The sequence below is a fragment of the Gorilla gorilla genome, chromosome 8 (assembly GCF_029281585.2).
Source record: "Gorilla gorilla gorilla isolate KB3781 chromosome 8, NHGRI_mGorGor1-v2.1_pri, whole genome shotgun sequence".
Classification (NCBI taxonomy): domain Eukaryota; kingdom Metazoa; phylum Chordata; class Mammalia; order Primates; family Hominidae; genus Gorilla; species Gorilla gorilla.
In genome coordinates, this window is record NC_073232.2 from 145,480,712 (window position 1) to 145,498,826 (window position 18,115).

At 60.5% G+C, this 18,115-nt stretch overlaps 1 protein-coding gene across 2 annotated transcripts in view; it reads left to right on the plus strand.

Annotated features, from left to right (window-relative positions):
* ADGRA1 (adhesion G protein-coupled receptor A1) overlaps positions 1–18,115 on the plus strand; it is a 58,140-nt gene that overhangs the window by 24,993 nt on the left and 15,032 nt on the right. For both annotated transcript variants that reach the window (XM_063710593.1, XM_004050301.5), the window contains 3 exons: positions 328–455; positions 2,005–2,128; positions 5,825–5,967. In XM_063710593.1, the coding sequence (XP_063566663.1) occupies positions 328–455; positions 2,005–2,128; positions 5,825–5,967 (395 nt within the window). The remainder of the gene's footprint in view (positions 1–327; positions 456–2,004; positions 2,129–5,824; positions 5,968–18,115) is intronic.

Sequence of the window (18,115 nt, forward strand, 5' to 3'; positions counted from 1 at the left end):
GCTGGAGGCAGGCATCAGTCGGCCGATACATGGCCCCAGGAGCCAGCCTCAGAGCCACATGAGGATGCCTTTGGCCAGCAGAGCCAGTGGAGGGCGAGGACAGACGGCACTCCACGGCCATGTGGGGCCCCTCCCGTGCACTCCCTGAGCATCCACAGACGCAGCCTGACCGTACTGCCCCAGGCAGCCTCCCTTCCCTGAGACCCCACACGAAAATGCCTGGAGCGGCTGCAGGGGAAGCCGAGCCCCAAGGGTAGGCTCAGGCGACGGCGCCGCCCACACAGACCCACCAGCCAGTCACACACGTCTCCTTTGCTTTATCCTCAGGATCTGAAGACAGTGCTCTCCCTGCCCCGCTACCCAGGGGAGTTCCTGCACCCCGTGGTGTACGCGTGCACGGCCGTCATGCTGCTCTGCCTCCTGGCCTCCTTCGTCACCTACATCGTGCACCAGAGGTGAGCCTGGCATGGGCAAGGGCGCCCCCTGTGCCCAAGAAACCTTTTACCTTCAAAGGCAAGTCCCTGAAGGGCAATGCCACTGCCCCCTCCTGTAGCAAGGAGTCCTTGAAGGTACAACTCAGGTCACCAGCTAGCTCAGACCCGCTCAGCAGCCTGGTGCCCATCACACAGCTGAAGGGTGGATGGAGCTCGGGGAAGCCGCGCCTGTCCATTCAGGCCTCTGTCAGGGTCTTCTCCATGGCATCCCCCGTGTCCTTAACTGGGCGAAATAAGTTCTTCCAGAAATGGGTGCGGTGTCAGTCCAGGCACCCTGAGGAGCTCAGGTTCCCCCGGGCAGTCACTATGGCCTGCAGAGCCTGGGAGAGGCACCGAGGACATGAGGGTGTCCAGCCGCAGTCAGGGTGGGCACGCCCACAGCCAGTCATGGGCGGGGGTTTGGCTATGTCTGAGGCCAAGGTCGCCTCGGCCACGGACAGAGCTTGGAGGCACCCAGGGCCACAGTCTCATCAGAGACTCGGGCGCACACGAGGCTGTGATCACAGGAAGAGGCTTGGGCGGGTCCGAAACTGTCATCTCGGTCTGTTTGGGCTGCTGCAGCAGAACACGGGGGCCTCGATGGTTTATCGACGGGAGAAACTGACTTCTCAGTTCTGGAGGCCGAGGTCCCAGATCAAGGCACCCATGACGCTGTGTCTGGAGCGTCTGGAGAGGGCCAGCTCCAGGCTCACGGACGGCACCCACTGCCTGTGTCCCTGCCTGTGTCCCTGCCTGTGTCCCTGCATGTGGAGGGTGAGGCGCTCTTGGGGCCTCTTTCTCAAGGTCCCTGATCCCATCACCACAGCTCTGCCCAGAGGCCCCCGCTTCCAAATATCATCAGCTTGGTGGTTAGTGCCGTCCTACCAACTCGGGGGGGAGGCGGATAAAATACATTTAGACCAGAGTGGCTGTGACTACGGGGAGAGGATGCGGCGAGGCCATGGCCAGAGTCACAGTGGCCGCCATGCAGCCATACCTGTGCTGGCCACAGCCTGGGTGGGTCGGGCCCCAGACATGGTGGTGGTCATGGAAAGGGTCACAGCCGCAGGAGGGCGTGGCCGGCTCAGCCCCAGGCTATAGCCGGGGTCACGCTGAGCCAGTCTAATTACGATCTCTTCCTGATGCGCCAGACACCTGCTCAGAGGGACACCCCATGCTGGGACCCAGGGGGTGCGGCCTCTACCTCTGAGACAGTCTGTGGCCAAGTCCTGGAGTCTCAGGGCCTCAGTGTCTTCATCCGCCAAGGGATCAGGTTGTTCAAGCTTCTGCAAACCCCTTCCAGCCTCAGTGTGCCAGGGTGACGTAAGGCAGAACTTTCCAGTGGCCGTCACTCAGGGCAGACTCGGACGACCCATCTGCTCTCCCCTGACCGGGTCCTCGGACAGCTGCCCCTGACCCCACAGAGAGCCCGGACTTCCCGGGGACAGAGCCTGTGCCCCTGGGGGCTCCCTTCCACGCCTCCCCCTGCAGAGCCGCTGCTCATGTGAAACCCTCCTTTCCCGTCCCACAGCGCCATCCGCATCAGCCGCAAGGGCCGGCACACGCTCCTGAATTTCTGCTTCCACGCGGCCCTGACCTTCACTGTGTTCGCCGGCGGCATCAATCGCACCAAGTACCCCATCCTGTGCCAGGCGGTGAGTGCCGGGGCGCCCTCGTTGGCTCCTCCCAGAGGGGAAGTGCGTGAGCGTCGTCTTGTTTACTAAATAATATTCCAGCGTTTGCTCAGCTATTTCCTGGGAAGGAGGTCGGGCCCTGGCACGTCGGTGTCTCGGCTTCACGCCATGCAAGTCCACGTGCTCCACGTTTGACCCCAGGGTTGATTCCACTGCACGGCCCCCTCCAGGCCGGCGCTAACCTGACACTTACTGTCCCCAAAAGGTGTGCTGCCCGGGAACAGGGACACAGCCTGCCCCTCCAGGAGAAAGTGCTGGGGGGACACAGCCCGCCCCTCCAGGAGAAAGTGGTGGGGGGGACACAGCACGCCCCTCCCAGAGAAAGTGGTGGGGAGACACAGCCCGCCCCTCCCGGAGAGAGTGGTGGGGGCAGCTTGAGGAGGGGCACACACTCTGGTCCAGGGAGGAACCTGCAGATGCTGCCGCCTGAGTCACCAGGAGGGCAAGCTCGTCGTCTGCACAGACCCCCCCACCCCCGGAAGCCAAACAGAAATGTCACTCGGGGAACCCTCCTCCCCCACTGCAGGGAGAGCTGGAGAGCACCAAGCATTGAAAAGAACGACACACAGAAGGGCTCCTCACATCCGGGGGCCCAGCTTGACCTTGGTTTAAAAGGGGGGACGTACACATCACACTCAGTTCCTGGCAGAGCTCATGGTAGAGACCCTTACATCAAAACTAAGCCCCGTCCTCCTCCACTTTGGGCTGTGGCTCATGGCCAACAAGAGGACCTGCCCGGAGCCTCTGTAACCACAGCTCCGGGGCGGCTCCTCCCCGCACACCCAGCCCAGTCCCAGTGGCCACCCCACTTCAGCAGCCATACAGCCCAGTACAGTCACCTCCAGGGCCCAGACACAGCCAGGGGGCAAGCAGGGCAACTTGCCAGGGATCCACCCTGCGGTTTCTGTAACCCTCCCATAGTACCTGGCACTGACATGCACCTGCAGACAGCAGTGGTGGAGACTCACGCAGGGGTGTCTGGGGAGAATCTGAGCTGAGTGCACAGAACCCCCCAGACTCCCCCACAGGCTCCCACACCTGCCTGCCACGGCCACGGGCTTCCTTCCTTCCCAGCACTACACTTCCGTGTGCCAGGCTGGGACGGGCCGGGCAGGCGCTCACACAAACACAGGGCCCTGGCGTCCGGCACGCAGAGGAGACATCATGTCTTGTGACCACACTTCATGCCAGACTGCCAGGAGGCCGTGCCCCCCGCCTGGGCCTGGGCCTGGGCCTAGCATGGCCCCGGCAGAGGAGTCGCTGGCACGCACCTGAAGGTGGCTAAGGTCGGACGTACCTCCTGCCTCCTTAATCGTTCCTCTGGTAAGCTGGAAACAACCACAGCAAGTGCCCGGGAAACGCCATTGACGTCCCCCCTGTAAGTGCCTGCGAGAGGCCGTCACCGTCACGTCTGCACTTTGCCACCAAGTACGCCCCACACTGGGATGAAGCCTGCTGGATCCGCGGGTGGGGCCCCCCCGAGGGCCTTCAGCAAACCCCGCCCGCGCCTTCGGGAACACCTGCCACTGCTTGCCTGGACAGAGCTCCTGGGGCCCAGGCCTGCGGTGACAGCTCGGGGCGGATGCTGGGGTGTTGGGGCTGCAGCAGGCAGGTCTGGAAGGTTCCAGAGGGTTGCAGTCTTAGAGGAGATCTCGCTAAAGCGACAGCCCTCAGGAGGAAATGAGCGGAAAAGATTGTGGCCTGTCTCCAGATGCTGTCCTGATCTCCCAGGGAGCACGGTCCACTCACTCGCTCACTCGGCAAACGTGCTGAGGGCCCGCGAGGTGCCAGGCCGTGCTGTGGGCACTAGGGCACTGCCAGAGACAAACCCACATGGTCTCACTGTGAAGCCGCTTTCCAGAACAGGACGCAAGTGTGGAAAATGAACCGTGGGAGCAGCCGGGGGCGGGAGGTGCCTGCCTGACGCGTGACGCCAGGCTCGGGAAGCGGAGGCAGGGGCCGCAGTGGCTGCAGCTCCAGAGCCACTCGGGGAGCCCACAAGGCGACGTTCTCCGAGCTCCCCGTGCTCTGCGACATGAACAGAAGCCCTCTCATTGATCTAACGCTGAGGCCAGGCCGGTTCCGCATTCGCTGCCTCCGGGTAAGGAGGAGAATTCAGCCACTGCCGGCTGGAGGAAGGAGATCTGAGGGTCTAGTAAGAACTAGACTTGGAGCCCAACCTGCCTGCACATGGGCCAGTGGTGGCCGATCCGCCTTCCCGCCTGCCCCGCCCTTGTCACACCCACCTTCCTGCCCACCTGCCCCACCCACCGGGGCCACAGCTCAGCCCTGAGTGAAACCTGGTCCCAGGCTCTGGATGGCTGGAGAGGACGGACTGTTGCTATGGCAACAAAGAGATGGCCGTGAGCCCCATTCGCATGCTAAGTGACACAGTCAACAGAGACAGGCGCTGGCCCTGGGTCCGGCGGGGTGGGGCAGCCGTGCAGCACCGTGGGACGCTGGTGGCTTCCCTGCAGCCTCTCCATCTGTCCGGCCTGAAGTCGGTGTCCAGGACTCAGAGCTCTGCCACGTACACCTTCTTGTGATCCCCAAATGCACACGGCACGGGTGAGGCTCAGCCCAGTCAGACAAGGGGCAGGCCCGGCTCTGCCACCCTCCTCAGCGCCCCGGGCGGTGACAATGACAGCCCCACGGCTGCTTCCTGAAAAGAAAGAACCCGAGGCCGGGCTGTGGGGGCCGCCTCTGCCCTACTCCTCCACACGGTGCCCCATGGTTTCCAGGCCTCCCTGTCTCCACCAGGCTGCATGAGGCCTAGGCACTGGGATGGGACACGACCCCACACTCAGTGGCCAGGCCGGGGGAAAGGGTGGAGCACCCCGGGGCCTGCTGTGTCTCCTGCCCCCAGCGGCACACAGGGAGCTCATCTGAAACTGCAAACGCAGCCCTCCGATCTTTCCAGCCCACCCCACAATATTCTCATAAATTACTGCAGAGCCTCCTCATCAGTGAAAATTGAGCTCTGGATTTGATAAATCATCATAACGGTGCGACGTTAGCTTTATGCAGCGAATCTCTGTATTCCTTAAACATTGATGTCCTTTCCAATTATAGCAGTATTTTACCTGTCATTTCAAAATGTCAGGTTATTACTCCAAAGGTAGCAGTGTGGCCCTCGTAATCAGCAAATGCAGGAAGTTTCCATAGCAATGAGGAACGGTGACCTGCAGGGTCACACGAATGCCGTCCCCATGGGGGGCTCATCCTACCCACAGTAAGAGCATCCTGGCGTGACCCCACTGAGGACTTCACCTCCTCTCCCTTGGTGGACACCTATCCAGGTCTGAGCTCAAGGGACGTTGGTCTGCAGCTCACAGCGTCCGTGCCTGGGCCACAGGGACCGCAGCGGGTTGTGCATGCAGAGGGGCGTGAGTGCACAGGCCCATGGGTCCCCACAGACTCCCTGCTCCCGTCTCTGTGCAGAAGGGGAGCAAAGCTGAGCCGTTCAAGGGTCTCTGCAGCTCAGCGTCTCCCTGTGAGTTCCGGGCGGCTGTGGGGCGGCCGCCGCCTGCCCTGGGATACAGACGCTCCTGGCCGCCTGCCACTCTCATTCTTGAAGACGCAAGCCCGGGCCGAGGCTGCTGGGCTCTGGGGGGTGGGTGCCTGCCGAGGGCCTGGCTGACCGCTGCTCCCCCACAGGTGGGCATCGTGCTGCACTATTCTACACTGTCCACCATGCTGTGGATAGGAGTGACCGCCAGGAACATCTACAAGCAGGTGACCAAGAAGGCCCTTCTGTGCCTGGACGCAGACCAGCCGTACCCCAGGCAGCCCCTGCTCAGGTACTGAGTGCACGTGGGCGCGAGGCCCCGCCACCTGGGCCCTGGACGCTGCATGCACCTTCTGGGTCTTGGCAAACCTTCTCGCCAGGCCACCAGGGGCCTGAGGACGATCCGGTCCATGGGGGAGGGTCAGTGTTCCCAGGGAGGGTGGAGAGCGGGCAAAGGATCTGAGGGTAGGGCGGTGTGCTGGAGGGGAGGGGCGCCGGTCACTGGGGGTGGGGCAGAGGAGGCCCTGAGGGTGGAGGGTCCCGGGTGGAGTCTGAGGCAGGCGGTGCCCTGCCCTCCACATCTGCAGCTGGAGCCCGGCTGCTCTGGGGCTGGTCTGGGGCTGGCGTGTGTTGGGGGCTGGACAGGCCTCCTGTGCTACCGAGTTGCTGGCGTGAGACCCTCTATGCCCCGCAGGGCAGCCACACTGGGGAAACGGGCTCTGGTGGTTTTGGCTTCGGCTTCATGGTCTCCGTAACATCAAGCAGCTGACTGTCAGCGGGTGGAAAACCTCACACCGTAACATCAGGCAGCTGACTGTCGGTGGGTAGAAAACCTCACACACTCAGGCACTCATTTCAAGGTGGCCCTGGCCTGGGCCCTTCAGGCCAGGAGGCAGGTGTGGTCCCCCAGTGTCTCTGCTGTGTGAGGCCCGGTTGCTGGGATGGGACACTCACCCTCCCCCGCCGCCCCGGCGGCCTGCACCAGCTCTTGGTCCCCATCCATCCTCAGGCTGGGAATGCACCGTGGCCTTTGTGGGAACCATGGGCCTGCCTAGGGGGGCGGACACAGCCCATGATGGCACAGACCTCCCTCCCTCTCTCCCTCAGTCCAGAGCCAGGGAAACCTGGACGTCCACGTCTGGGAGGTGGCAGGAGCTCCTCTGCACCAGCAGGAAAAAGCCGGGTCAGGGAGCCGGGACAGCTGCTTTAGACAGGGGTCTGGCTGCGGCCGTGACCGGGCCGGAGCTCGCCAGGGAGTTCCAGTGCCTTTGCTGTTTCCTTTTCTGAACTGAGACTGAATCCCAGACACAGTTGGCGAAAGCCAGGCTCGGAGCGTGGCCTCGAGGCCTTGGGTGCCTACCTGGCCCATCCTCTGGGGTTCCCTGGGGCTCCCTGAATGCCTGCCCAGAGTAGCACCCTGTGTGAGGCACCCCCGCCAGAGGCTGCTCTGTGGCCGGCGGTCCCAGGGGGTCTTGGAGGACATTCGTCCAGTTGCATGTGAGACGTGACCCGGTGCTGGCGCACAGACACCTGCTTCCTCGGAAGGGCTGTCCAACACTGTCCCGTCCAAAACCGTCTGAAGAATTCATTTCAAGGCAGATACAGCCACGTCCTGTGTTGTTCCAGCAAACAGCGCTCATTTGCACCCGGAGCATTTTCTGACACTGTTTGATTTTCAGATCCACGCAGACACGTTGCCACTTAGCAACCAGGGCTCGGTGGTGCTTCTGCCGCTGATGGGGGCTGGGGAGGTAGGGTTTCATTATCTTGCCTCTCCTGCCAGGGAGGCCCCAGGTCCCCTGGGTGTATAAATCACTCTCAAAATGCATTTCCTCATCTGTAATTGATGGAAGAGCTGCCTGGTTTTGAAGACCAGGCTGGCAGCCGTGGAACACCCCGGCGCTCTTCCATCCGGTGTCTGGCAATGCGCGCCACAGAGCCGTGCGTCTGTCCAGGTGCTGGGGGGCCAGCGGGCCCGGGGCTCGGCACTGACCGGTGGACCCAGCGACGGCAAGGCCCTGCTTGTGGCCACGGTGCCAAGTCGACTGCTTCCTCCTGGGGCTGCCTGGAGACCCCCATCCTCCACCCCCTGCCCTCTGGGCCCCCTTCCTGTGTAAGAAAGGTCTTGACATTGTGGCAGGGGGTGTCCACACAGTGCCGTGTTCCAGCTGTGTTCCTTGGTTCCTGGCCTGCCTCGTCGCTCCGCCTCCCCAGCCGCCCCCTGGGTGTCTGGCCAGGGCTCAGCCTGTGCACCCCTGAGGCAGGTGCAGACTCGGGAGTGGTGGGCAGTGTTAGCTTGGGCTTCGCCGAGGGCCTGCCCTCTCCATGGCTGGGCCTGGGGCTGCTGGGGGACTGTGCTGGGAGACTGGGCTGCACCTCCTCAGGGAGACCAGCAGGCTGGAGCGGGGCCTTTCTCCCCACACCCCGAAGGTGCTCACGGTCTGCCCTCCAGGCCCTGGCCCAGAGCCTCTGCTCACCTCCCCCTCCTCCACCAGGAAACCTCCTCATCAGAGAGGCCCTTCCCAGCGGCCCTGCATCCCCAGCCCCATTCCCAGAACTCTACATGGCCCACACGTTATCAACGCCAGCAGAAATCTAGTTCCTGAGTTCCAAGAATCTTGCGGTCTGGGAGGGAAGGGCGCGGACGCCTCTCCAGGCAGCACGTCGCCCACACCCTCTCTGGCCGTTCCCATCCTGCCCTCTGAAAAGAATGCCCACACCACTTCCTGCCGGACCCTCTGCCGGGACCGGGCAACGCAGCCAGCTCCCACTCACATGGGCAGTGGCCGAGTCTCAGCCGCCGTGCATGAAGGAGCCGTGTGTAAGCCCCCGTCCCCGCCCAGCTCTGTAAGTGTTTAACAAGAAATAACGAGAAAATGGCTGTCCCCGAGAAGCAGCTGCGTGAACTCAGGACGCTCCTGAGCCGCTGACGTTTTGAGAAAGCCCTCGCCATCCTGAAGGCCCACAGCTGGGGTTGGCCCACGTGCGACGGCCGCCTCTGCTCTGCTTCCTGGAAACCAAACCTTCAGAGTCCAGGGAAGATACAGCCACGTAAAATGTTGCCGCGCTGGTGTCCGTGAGCATTTTACACGCCTGAGTCCCCTTCTGTGTGAGCATGGGGGATGCCCCACCTCGGCATGGGACCTCCCCTCTCCACAAGCCAGCCTGGTCAGCAGAGGGGGCGGACACCCCCAAGAGCCCCAACTCTGCAGGGGTTGGACTCCGTGGGCAGGAACCTGCCCTCTGGTCAGGACAAGGTCAAGGAACGGAGGGGCCGGTCCAGGGAGGCCCAGCAGCGAGAAGCCAGCAGCCTCTGCGGCCCAAACGTTCCAGCTGCAGGGGCCAAGGTCGCAGCCGCCGTCCACCTCTCCCCTCAAGCAGGAGTGTGGTCCTTGTTACTAGGACAACCCAAGCCTGGACTCTGCGCCGGATTCTGCCACTTTCTAGATGGGGATTCACCTGGTCCCAGCATGAGCCCCCCATGCATATGGGCCTGTGTGGAGAGATTTGGGGGCACCCTCTCCCACCCCGGTTAGGAGGCACTGCACAGCCAGGCCCTCAGAACTGCCCTGGGTCTGTGGAGGGGCAGTGGCCTGATGGGGATCCCCGCCCTGATGGGTGTGTGGCCTGGAGCCCACACCCGGGCAAGAGCGGTAGGACTGGAGCCTGAGGGGGGCGCCTTGGATCTGGGGGCGCCGGAACCCCTGCTGGCTGGAGCTTCCCTGCTTCAGTCCCAGGCCCATCGCTCCCCTCCATTCACACAGCGTTTTCTCCAAATTCCAGCAGCATCGCAGCCGGTGAGGCCCCTGCTGACTGAATGAGTCACACGCAGGCTCCAGCTCCTGGGAACCCTTAAAGACCCTTTTCCAGCCCCAAGCTGCGGTCCTGCCTGGGACCCTGCCCAGCAACCCCACCAGGATGGGTCCCTCTGCTCTCTTCAGCCCCTGCTGTGCCAGGATCTGGTCATCTCCATCCACCCACATGGATCCCTGTGGGTGTCCCCAGCACAACAGCACTGGGCCAAGGAGGGTGCCCAGGAGGGGCACAGCCTGGCCTCAGGGTGCAGGGGACTGGAGAGCCCCCAGGAAGGGCACCAGCCATGAGATGCTGGCTTCCCCGCATCGGGGGTACAGCAGCAGACACCCATCCCAGATCCTGTCCAGGTGAGGCCTGGGCGAGCGGATGGACGTCACACAGAGTGTGCAGCATGCTTCCTGGAGGAAGGCCATCGAGGCCAAAGACACTCACAGATAAAGCGGCAGGTCATGTCTCTGCACACAGTCTCACCCCCGCGGCTCAGAGTGCCCATCTCGGGCTCCTGGGCAGTGTTTATCTGGGGCCACGCCAGCTCTGAGCGCCACTGGAGTCACGATTGCATCTGAAGGCCACGTTAAGAAGCGTCACCGTTTCAACAGCACCACGTCTTCCAATTCGTGAGCACAGGACGTCTTTCCTTTTATTTAGCTCTTTAATTTCTTCCAGCAAAGCGTTGCTGTCTCCAGTGCACACATCTTGCACCTCCTTGGTTGAATTTTTTTCCCAAGGATTTTATTCTTTTGATGTTATTATAAATGGGGTTCTTTTCTTAACTTTCCTTTCAGATTGCTTATTTGCTTGTGAAAAAAACACAACTGATTTCTGTGTGCCAACCTTGTGTCCTGCAGCTTTGCTGAGTTCCTTTATTGGCTCTAGTTGGTGTTTTGTTAATTCTTTAATATTTCCTTTATATATAATTATCACACCATCTGTACATAAGGATAATTCTACTTTTTCCCTTCCAGCCTGGAGGGCTTTATTTCTTTTTCTTGCCTAATTGTGCTGGCTACAACTTCCAATACAAAATGAGTCTCTCTTTTTTTTCTTTGTCGGTCTAGCTAAAGGTTTGCCAATTTTATTGATCTGTTTAAAGAGCCAGTTTGAGTTTCATTGATGGTCTTTATTTTTCTGTTGTCTATTTTATTTATCTCAGCTCTGGTCTTTATTACTTCCTTTCTTCTGTTAGCATTGGATTTAGCTTGCTCTTCTCTTTTCAGGTTTCTTGTGGTATAAAATCAGATGGTTGACTTGAGCTCATTTTTCTTATGTGGATGTTCACGGCTATGAATTTTCCTCTGAGTGCTGCTTTTCCTGCATCCCTGAGCTGTCTCGTGGGTTTTTTTGTTTCATTTATCTCCACATAGTCATTTCTGCTTTTCCTTGTGATTTCTTCTCTGGCCCGTTGGTTGTTTAAAAATATGCTGTTTAATTCTCACAGATCTCTAGATAGTCAGGGAAAAAACCACCCTGTCTAAAATTGTGCTGCAACTTTTAGTGTCAAGCTGAATGAAGGGAGTCCCCACTTGATCAATGCAGTGTGGTTTTGGGTGGCTTGTCTCTGCAAGGAGATCTTCATTACAATGATGAAAAACATTTTTTCATTTCTTTTCTGTGATTTGGGTACAGCAGAGGGGTGTGAGGGAGTGGGTGACCCTGCACATCCTGCTGTGTGGCCTGCCCTGGCCAGGCCAGCCTTCTTCCCTTTCTCCACATGTGAGGAGTGGAGTGGATGTGGGCACGAGGGGCCAGGGACTGCCTCAAGGTTAGGCCTGGACCAGGCATCACATAGACCTCCCCGAGCACACCTGGGAGTGTGCAGGACCTGCTGCCCTGCTGGTGTCTTCAGTGCAGGCATGGTTGTAGGTTGTGTGTGAATCTGGTCCCTGGCCCCAGAGCTCAGCCTCGGGGCCTCCTGTGGGTGAGAAACCACACAGAACCTGGCGTGAGCCTTTGGCCAACAGAAGTGTCACCCTCAGCCTTGTAGGGGAGAGTTTAGGAGAAGGACAGGTGCAGCCTCAACCGAGGAGTCCATGGACTCTTGGCACTGCTAAATGGGGCCAGGGTGACTCCGTGGAGAAGGAAGCAGGGAGGGACACCAGAAGGGAAGGATGAAGAGGATTGGCAGGGAGGAGACAGGGGTGTTGGACACAGGACCCCCCCAGGCCCACAGAGGCACTGGCTCAGCCACCCAAGCCCTCACAGTGGCACCTCCTTGGATTCAGGCACCCTCACCTTCGACCAACATAGTGGCCACTGTCACCTCCCAATACTCTCAAGATTCTAGACACTAGACTCTGTTGCAAGACTCTATTGCCAGTCCACAAAACACCATTTGCAGTCTGCCCACCAGTCCTGACCACTACACACATTTGCCGCAGCCTCCTGATGCCTCCCTCAGATATCCCAAGACAGCTCAATACTGGGTGCATGTGGCCCCAGCTCCACCCCTCCCCTCACGTCCTCCATGGTCCCAGCTCCACTCGACCCCAGCTCCACCCCTCCCCTCACGTCCTCCATGGTCCCAGCTCCACTCGGCCCCAGCTCCACCCCTCCCCTCACGTCCTCCATGGTCCCAGCTCCACTCGGCCCCAGCTCCACCCCTCCCCTCACGTCCTCCATAGTCCCAGCTCCACTCGGCCCCAGCTCCACCCCTCCCCTCATGTCCTCCATGATCCCAGCTCCACTCGGCCCCAGCTCCACCCGTCCATCAGTCCCACAAAGGAACCAGCTCCACTTGGCCCCAGCTCCACCCGTCTGTCAGTCCCACAAGGGAACCAGCTCCACTCGGCCCCAGCTCCACCCCTCCCCTCATGTCCTCCATGGCCCCGGCCCCACCCCTGCCCCTCATATCCTCCATGGAACCAGCTCCACCCCCACCATGTCTTTGCAGCTCAGCAGCGGCACTGCTCTCCCAGCATTCGTGTCTGGGTGCTAGACATTGTGCCAAACTCTCTACCCCCTTTCCCAGATCAGACCTCCAGGCCCAGGAGTCTTCCCCACCTTTCCTGTCCCTCCTCCTCTCCCAGCCCCTGCTCCCTGGACCTCATCTTTCCTGCTCTGTGGACTGCCCTGACCCCAGCAGGCCTCCAGGTCCCTTTCTCAGCCTCCTGCTCTGCCACCTCCACACCGCCTGGATACTTTTTCTCCCCAGCTGGAAGCCTGACTGCTTGCCCCCACGACCACTCCCCAGACCCCCCATTGCTGCTCAGCTGTGGCTCAGAGCCTTCCTGTCTGCCCCTTCCTGGCCTCACCTGCCCTTTGAGCACTGAGGGTCGGTCCCTCCAGTGGGATGGGTACCTCCCGTCTCCATTCCAGCCTCCTCCCTGCACCTCAGCTTCCTCTTAAGTGAGACCCCTGACCTTCTGCCCGGTGCCCACCTCCTATTGCAGAGCAACTGTCCCCTGACCTCTCCTCCCCTTGATGACAATGACGGGAAGGTCCCTCCTGCTTCATATTCTCCAGGCTTGGCATCCAGCCCCTCCTGATTAAATGTTGAAACCAGAAAGAGACAAACGGCAGGGATGTAGTAAATATGTGTGAAATCAGCCTCCAGGCTAAGCTGGGCTGGATGTGTCGATGGAAAGCAATCAGTTTCATACTTTGTTCTGATGCATGGGTGAGCAGCACACTGCCCGTCATGCAGTGTCAGGCCCCACGGCCTCCTCACACTCAGGGCGGGGCTGGAAGGACTCGGGACTCAGCAGTGGTGGTATTCCTGGGTGTGGTTTGTCTCCACAGAAAGATACACTCAGGGAGGGGCTGGAAGATACACTCAAGACTCAGCAGTGGCGGCTTTCCTGGGTGTGGTTTGTCTCCACAGAAGGATACACCACAGGGCCAACGAGGGAAAAGACATCCAGCAGAGTCCAAGACTCCAGGTGCCGTCTCCAAAGTTCTCCTGTCCTGGGAGACGGCAGGTGGGGAGGATCCACACAGAACCTGCTCCTTCCTCCAGCAGCAAAATGCAGCAAAGTGCACCCCGCACTTCTGCCCAGGAGGCCGCTCAGGCTCAAGCTCCGCATTCTTGCTGGGACGGGTCACTCCTGTGTGCTCTGCCAGCTCTGCTGGCCACAGCTACGGAGCCTCACACTCCAGCGGGAAGGCAGGTGCTGCTGTCAGTCATAAGGTTCATACAAACAGCCCAGGCTGCTGTAGTGCCACATCCTGCGTCCCTACACACAGAGCAGCCTTATCAGGCAGTGACGTGGGGAATGTGCTGAAAGCCACTGACCCAGGCACCTGCCACGCCCCAGAGCTGGCCCTTCTGCAGAGCAACACTGGGCTGCACAGGGTCGAATGTTCAAAGAGAAGCTTCTTGGATCTGCCATTTCTAACTATATGAGTGAGAAGAAAGAAAGAAAGGCTGAGAGAGAGAGATTCGGTAAGAAATATAAAGAAATACTGGAAGAAAAAGAATAAGGGCAAATATTATGCACCCTGACTGACCCTTTCTACACAAAACAGAAGCCAGTGGCCTGATGCCCATGTCTGAACAATTAGCCTTCTTCCTCTATACCCATATCTCACAATCCAGATTTATTTTCTGGAATTCTGTTTTGACCTCTATTCAGCCTCTTCCCCTTCCTTGTCTTTAGTTTCCTGCCCAATCCCTTTGCCGCAGAGTGATGTCTGCATGGGGCCCTGGACACAGGTGCTGCTGGATAATTCAGTGATCCCGGGTCCCCAAGCACCTGCTCCAATGTGAGCACAGCCCACTGAAGGGTTGTTTCTGAATCTGTTAAGTGGAAATGTGGCTGAACTGGGGAGGTTCTGGGTAGGCTGGGCCACCTGCCCACCAGGGACACCTGCCCTCCTAATCCTGCCAAGCCACCTGCCTGCCATGGGCAGCTCCCCTCCTAATCCTGCTGGCCACCTGCCCGCCAGGGGTGCCTCCTCTCCTAATCCCTCCAGTCCACCTGCCCCCCCGGGAACCACCCCTCCTAATCCCACCAGACAACCTGCCCGCCCCGGGCACCTCCCTCCTAATCCCTCCAGACCACCTGCCTGCCATGGGCATCTCCCTCCTAATCCTGCTGGCCAGCCCACTTTGAGGAAGGGCCTCTAAGTAGACAGAACTTTCCACATTTTCTGCTCCCTTTGCCAGCCAAAAGGAAGACACTCCAGAAACAAGCAGACCTTTTGTGATTTCATAGGTGCTGGGGGCTGATTCCCCATTTAGCCATGAATAATGACATCTTAATTTTGCAGTACGGCCACCCTTTCTGATCAAGCGCACCAAGCTGTGTCGGCTATTTGGGGTCTGCGGGCCACGTCGGTTATTTGAGGTCTATGGGCCGCGTCCGTTATTTGGGGTCTACGGGCCACGTCCGTTATTTGGGGTCTGCGGGCTGCATCGGTTATTTAGAGTCTACGGGCCGCGTCCGTTATTTGGGGTCTGCGGGCTGCATCGGTTATTTGGGGTCTGCGGGCCACGTCGGTTATTTGAGGTCTATGGGCCGCGTCCGTTATTTGGGGTCTGCGGGCCACGTTGGTTATTTGAGGTCTGCGGGCTGCATCGGTTATTTGAGGTCTGCGGGCCGTGTCGGTTATTTGGGGTCTGCAGGCTGTGTCAGTTATTTGGGGACTGTGGGCCACGTCGGTTATTTGGGGTCTGTGGGCCACGTCGGTTATTTGGGGTCTGTAAGCTGTGTCAGTTATTTGGGGTCTGCGGGCCATGTTTCGGTTTGGAAGTCCAATGGCACCGTGGCACTTAGATTCCATGTCACGGCCCGGCTTGCCGAGGATGCCTGCTCCCGCCTTCACCTGCCTCGCAGCCTCCCCAGTGCTGGCCAGGCACTGAGGGACGCTTGTCCCCACCCCATGGATGAGTGATTCCCTGGGGCTTCTTCAGCTGGGAACCCTCTCTAGGCCACAGGGCAAACTCTGGAGACTGCCTTGGGCTTGGGACCTGCCCGTGGCCACGCACTGGGCCTGGCTTGGACCCCACTGGGCTGGGGCCCTCGGGCACTGGGGCCCTGGGAATGGCCAGTAGGAGGTGTCCACTCCCTCCTGTTCCATCTGGAATGCGTGCCTGAGGCCAGTCCTCAGGATGAGCTGCCTAAGGGCGGGCAGAGGTCACAGGCGAGCGAGCGACCTAGCGCCTGCCACTTCCAAGAATGTGGGTTCACTGGGAGAGGGCAAGGATGGGGGCGGGTGGGAGGGAGCTGAGGGAGCTTTGTGCAGGGAAAACCCTGGAAGGGAGCAGCTCTGAGATCTGTGAAGCAGCCTCCCGTCCCTTCCCCATGTCCCTGTGGACTCTTGGACGTCAGGCCAGGAAGGGCCTGGGCCTCCCACTTGGCCCTCTAGCCCAGCCCTGAGCTTTACAGATGGGGAAACCAAGGGCCCACAGGCACGGGGACTTACCCAGAGCCCTGGCCTGGCCACCAGGACCTGGCATCTCACACTTTGGCAGTCCCCTGACTCTAGACACCATGAGTACCTCCGTCTCCTGCCCAGTCCTATTGTCTACTGACAGCAGCGCTGGCTGAGGAAGGGAGGAGGTGCCACGTGGTACAACCCCTTCTCCACCCCTGGGAACAGCACCAAGCCCAGTGCCCGCACACTTAGCTCCCCTGAGCAGGAGCAGAGGGCACTGGAGCTTCAAGGGCAGAGCAGGACACACCGCCACTGATGCCTGGGTCCAGGGATGGTCCCTCGAGGCCACATGTGGCCTGACGTCCTGGGACACAGACCTCACCCTGGAACATAGGCACTCTTCACAGCACAAGCGATCCTGCAGACCCATCCTTGGGCACCCACTGCAAGCGGACCAGAGCGGCAGTGCTATGGCATTCAAAGCATCTTGTCAGTCACGAAGCATCCTCAGCTCATATCTGGAGCTGGGCGTCGTGGTGCCGTCTGCAGGGTACAGCTGGTGCTCAGGACAGTGGCCCTGTCCTTCTCCACCTGACTCCTGTCTCGCCAGCCTACCTTCCTCCCGACACCCGCGGCGTCCTCCTGCATCCACCCTCAGAGGTTATCGAATGCCGAGGAGACCAGGATGCACTTCCAAGGCTCAGTGGTGACTTTCCGGAGATACTTAGGCAAATGGACATAAATAGCTCTTGGATCCTAGCAGGAATTCTCAACCTCATTTCTCAGAATTCAGAAGTCACGGTTAACTCAAAGAATGCTAAGCGGGCCAGGGATCACGATCTCACAGATGGGTCCCGTGTCCCAGGGCAGTGAAGGTGCCAGGGCCGTCTCCTGAGCTGTCTGCTGCCCGGCCCTGCACCGCCCGCCCCTGCGGCCCTGCACCACCCATCCAGGCAGCTCCCTGAGGCTGCGGTTTCCTTGGCTCCTTCTGCTCCCTGGGCAGTGCCAGCCTCGGGTCCACACCTGGAATCCACCGTCTTTCCTGTGACAAATGACCTCAGTGCATCGAAGGCCCCCGGGGGCCGCAACTCCATGAGTGCGACTGGTTGGTGGGGCAGCGCCACTGTCCTGGGGACATGCTTCCAGTGGAGGGGTGGCTAGGAGCCTGGGGGGCTTCGTCGAGAGGGTACCGGAAGGGCCCAGTGGTCAGATTTCAGCGGTGCACCTGGGCCTCAGGCGATGGATGAGGTGCACCTGGGCCTCAGGCGATGGATGAGGTGCACCTGGGCCTCAGGCGATGGATGAGGTGCACCTGGGCCTCAGGCGATGGATGAGGTGCACCTGGGCCTCAGGCGATGGATGAGGTGCACCTGGGCCTCAGGCGATGGATGAGGTGCACCTGGGCCTCAGGCGATGGATGAGGTGCACCTGGGCCTCACCCATCGCCTGAGTGGGGCCGTCCCGAGTCCACCCTCAGCCCCTGAGCCCTCCTCACCCCTCGGCCTTCCCCTAGGCAGGGGTGGCGCAGGCTGGGGGCGTCCACATCGCCTCCAGCAGGGCAATGGCACACAGGCTCTGCCCAGCGGTCAGCAGCAGTCACGGGCAGGCACAGGGAGGGGGGAACCCCAGAGTAAAGGGAAACCGACAAGGCCTCTGCGCCTGCGAAAGCCGGGCCCTGGATCTGGCCAAAGAACAGTCCTCACGAGGCCACAGCTGGACTCAGCCTAGAGGCCTGACCCCAAAGGACACGGTGGATCGGGGGTACCCCGAGAAGGGTGGCCCCCAGGCCTGGCCCATGCTTGGCAGAAGGGCGCGCAGCACTAGCCAGCCGCCTCCTTGAAGACTTGTTGGGAAATGAGTAATCACAGGTGGCTCCCCAGGAGGGAGGCCAGGACCCCACAGGCACTGTGGGGACTCAGCACAGCCGAGGGTCGGCTGATGGCGTTGTCACCCCTCCCGGGCCCCTTGAACCACCCACTGCTGGGACCCTTGACACACTGGCTGCAAGCCTCCAACCCTCACTGTCCTCAAGAGGGCCACGTTCCCTTGTCCTCTGAGCCTCCAGGGCCACACATCAGACCCAGCCCCGAGACACCACTGCCAGGTCCTGGTGTACTACAGCCCGCAACCCCTCCCTGCCTTCCAGAGACCCTGCCCCAGGGGAGAGCTGGCGCTTTGCTCCAGCATCCACCCAGCAAGACCCTCTCCCTAACTTATCCCTCCCCCTCACCTCTCCCCTTCTCCCTCCCTCTTTTCCCTCCCCATTCCCCTCTCCCTCCCCCTCACTCCTCCTCTCCCCTCCCCACCTT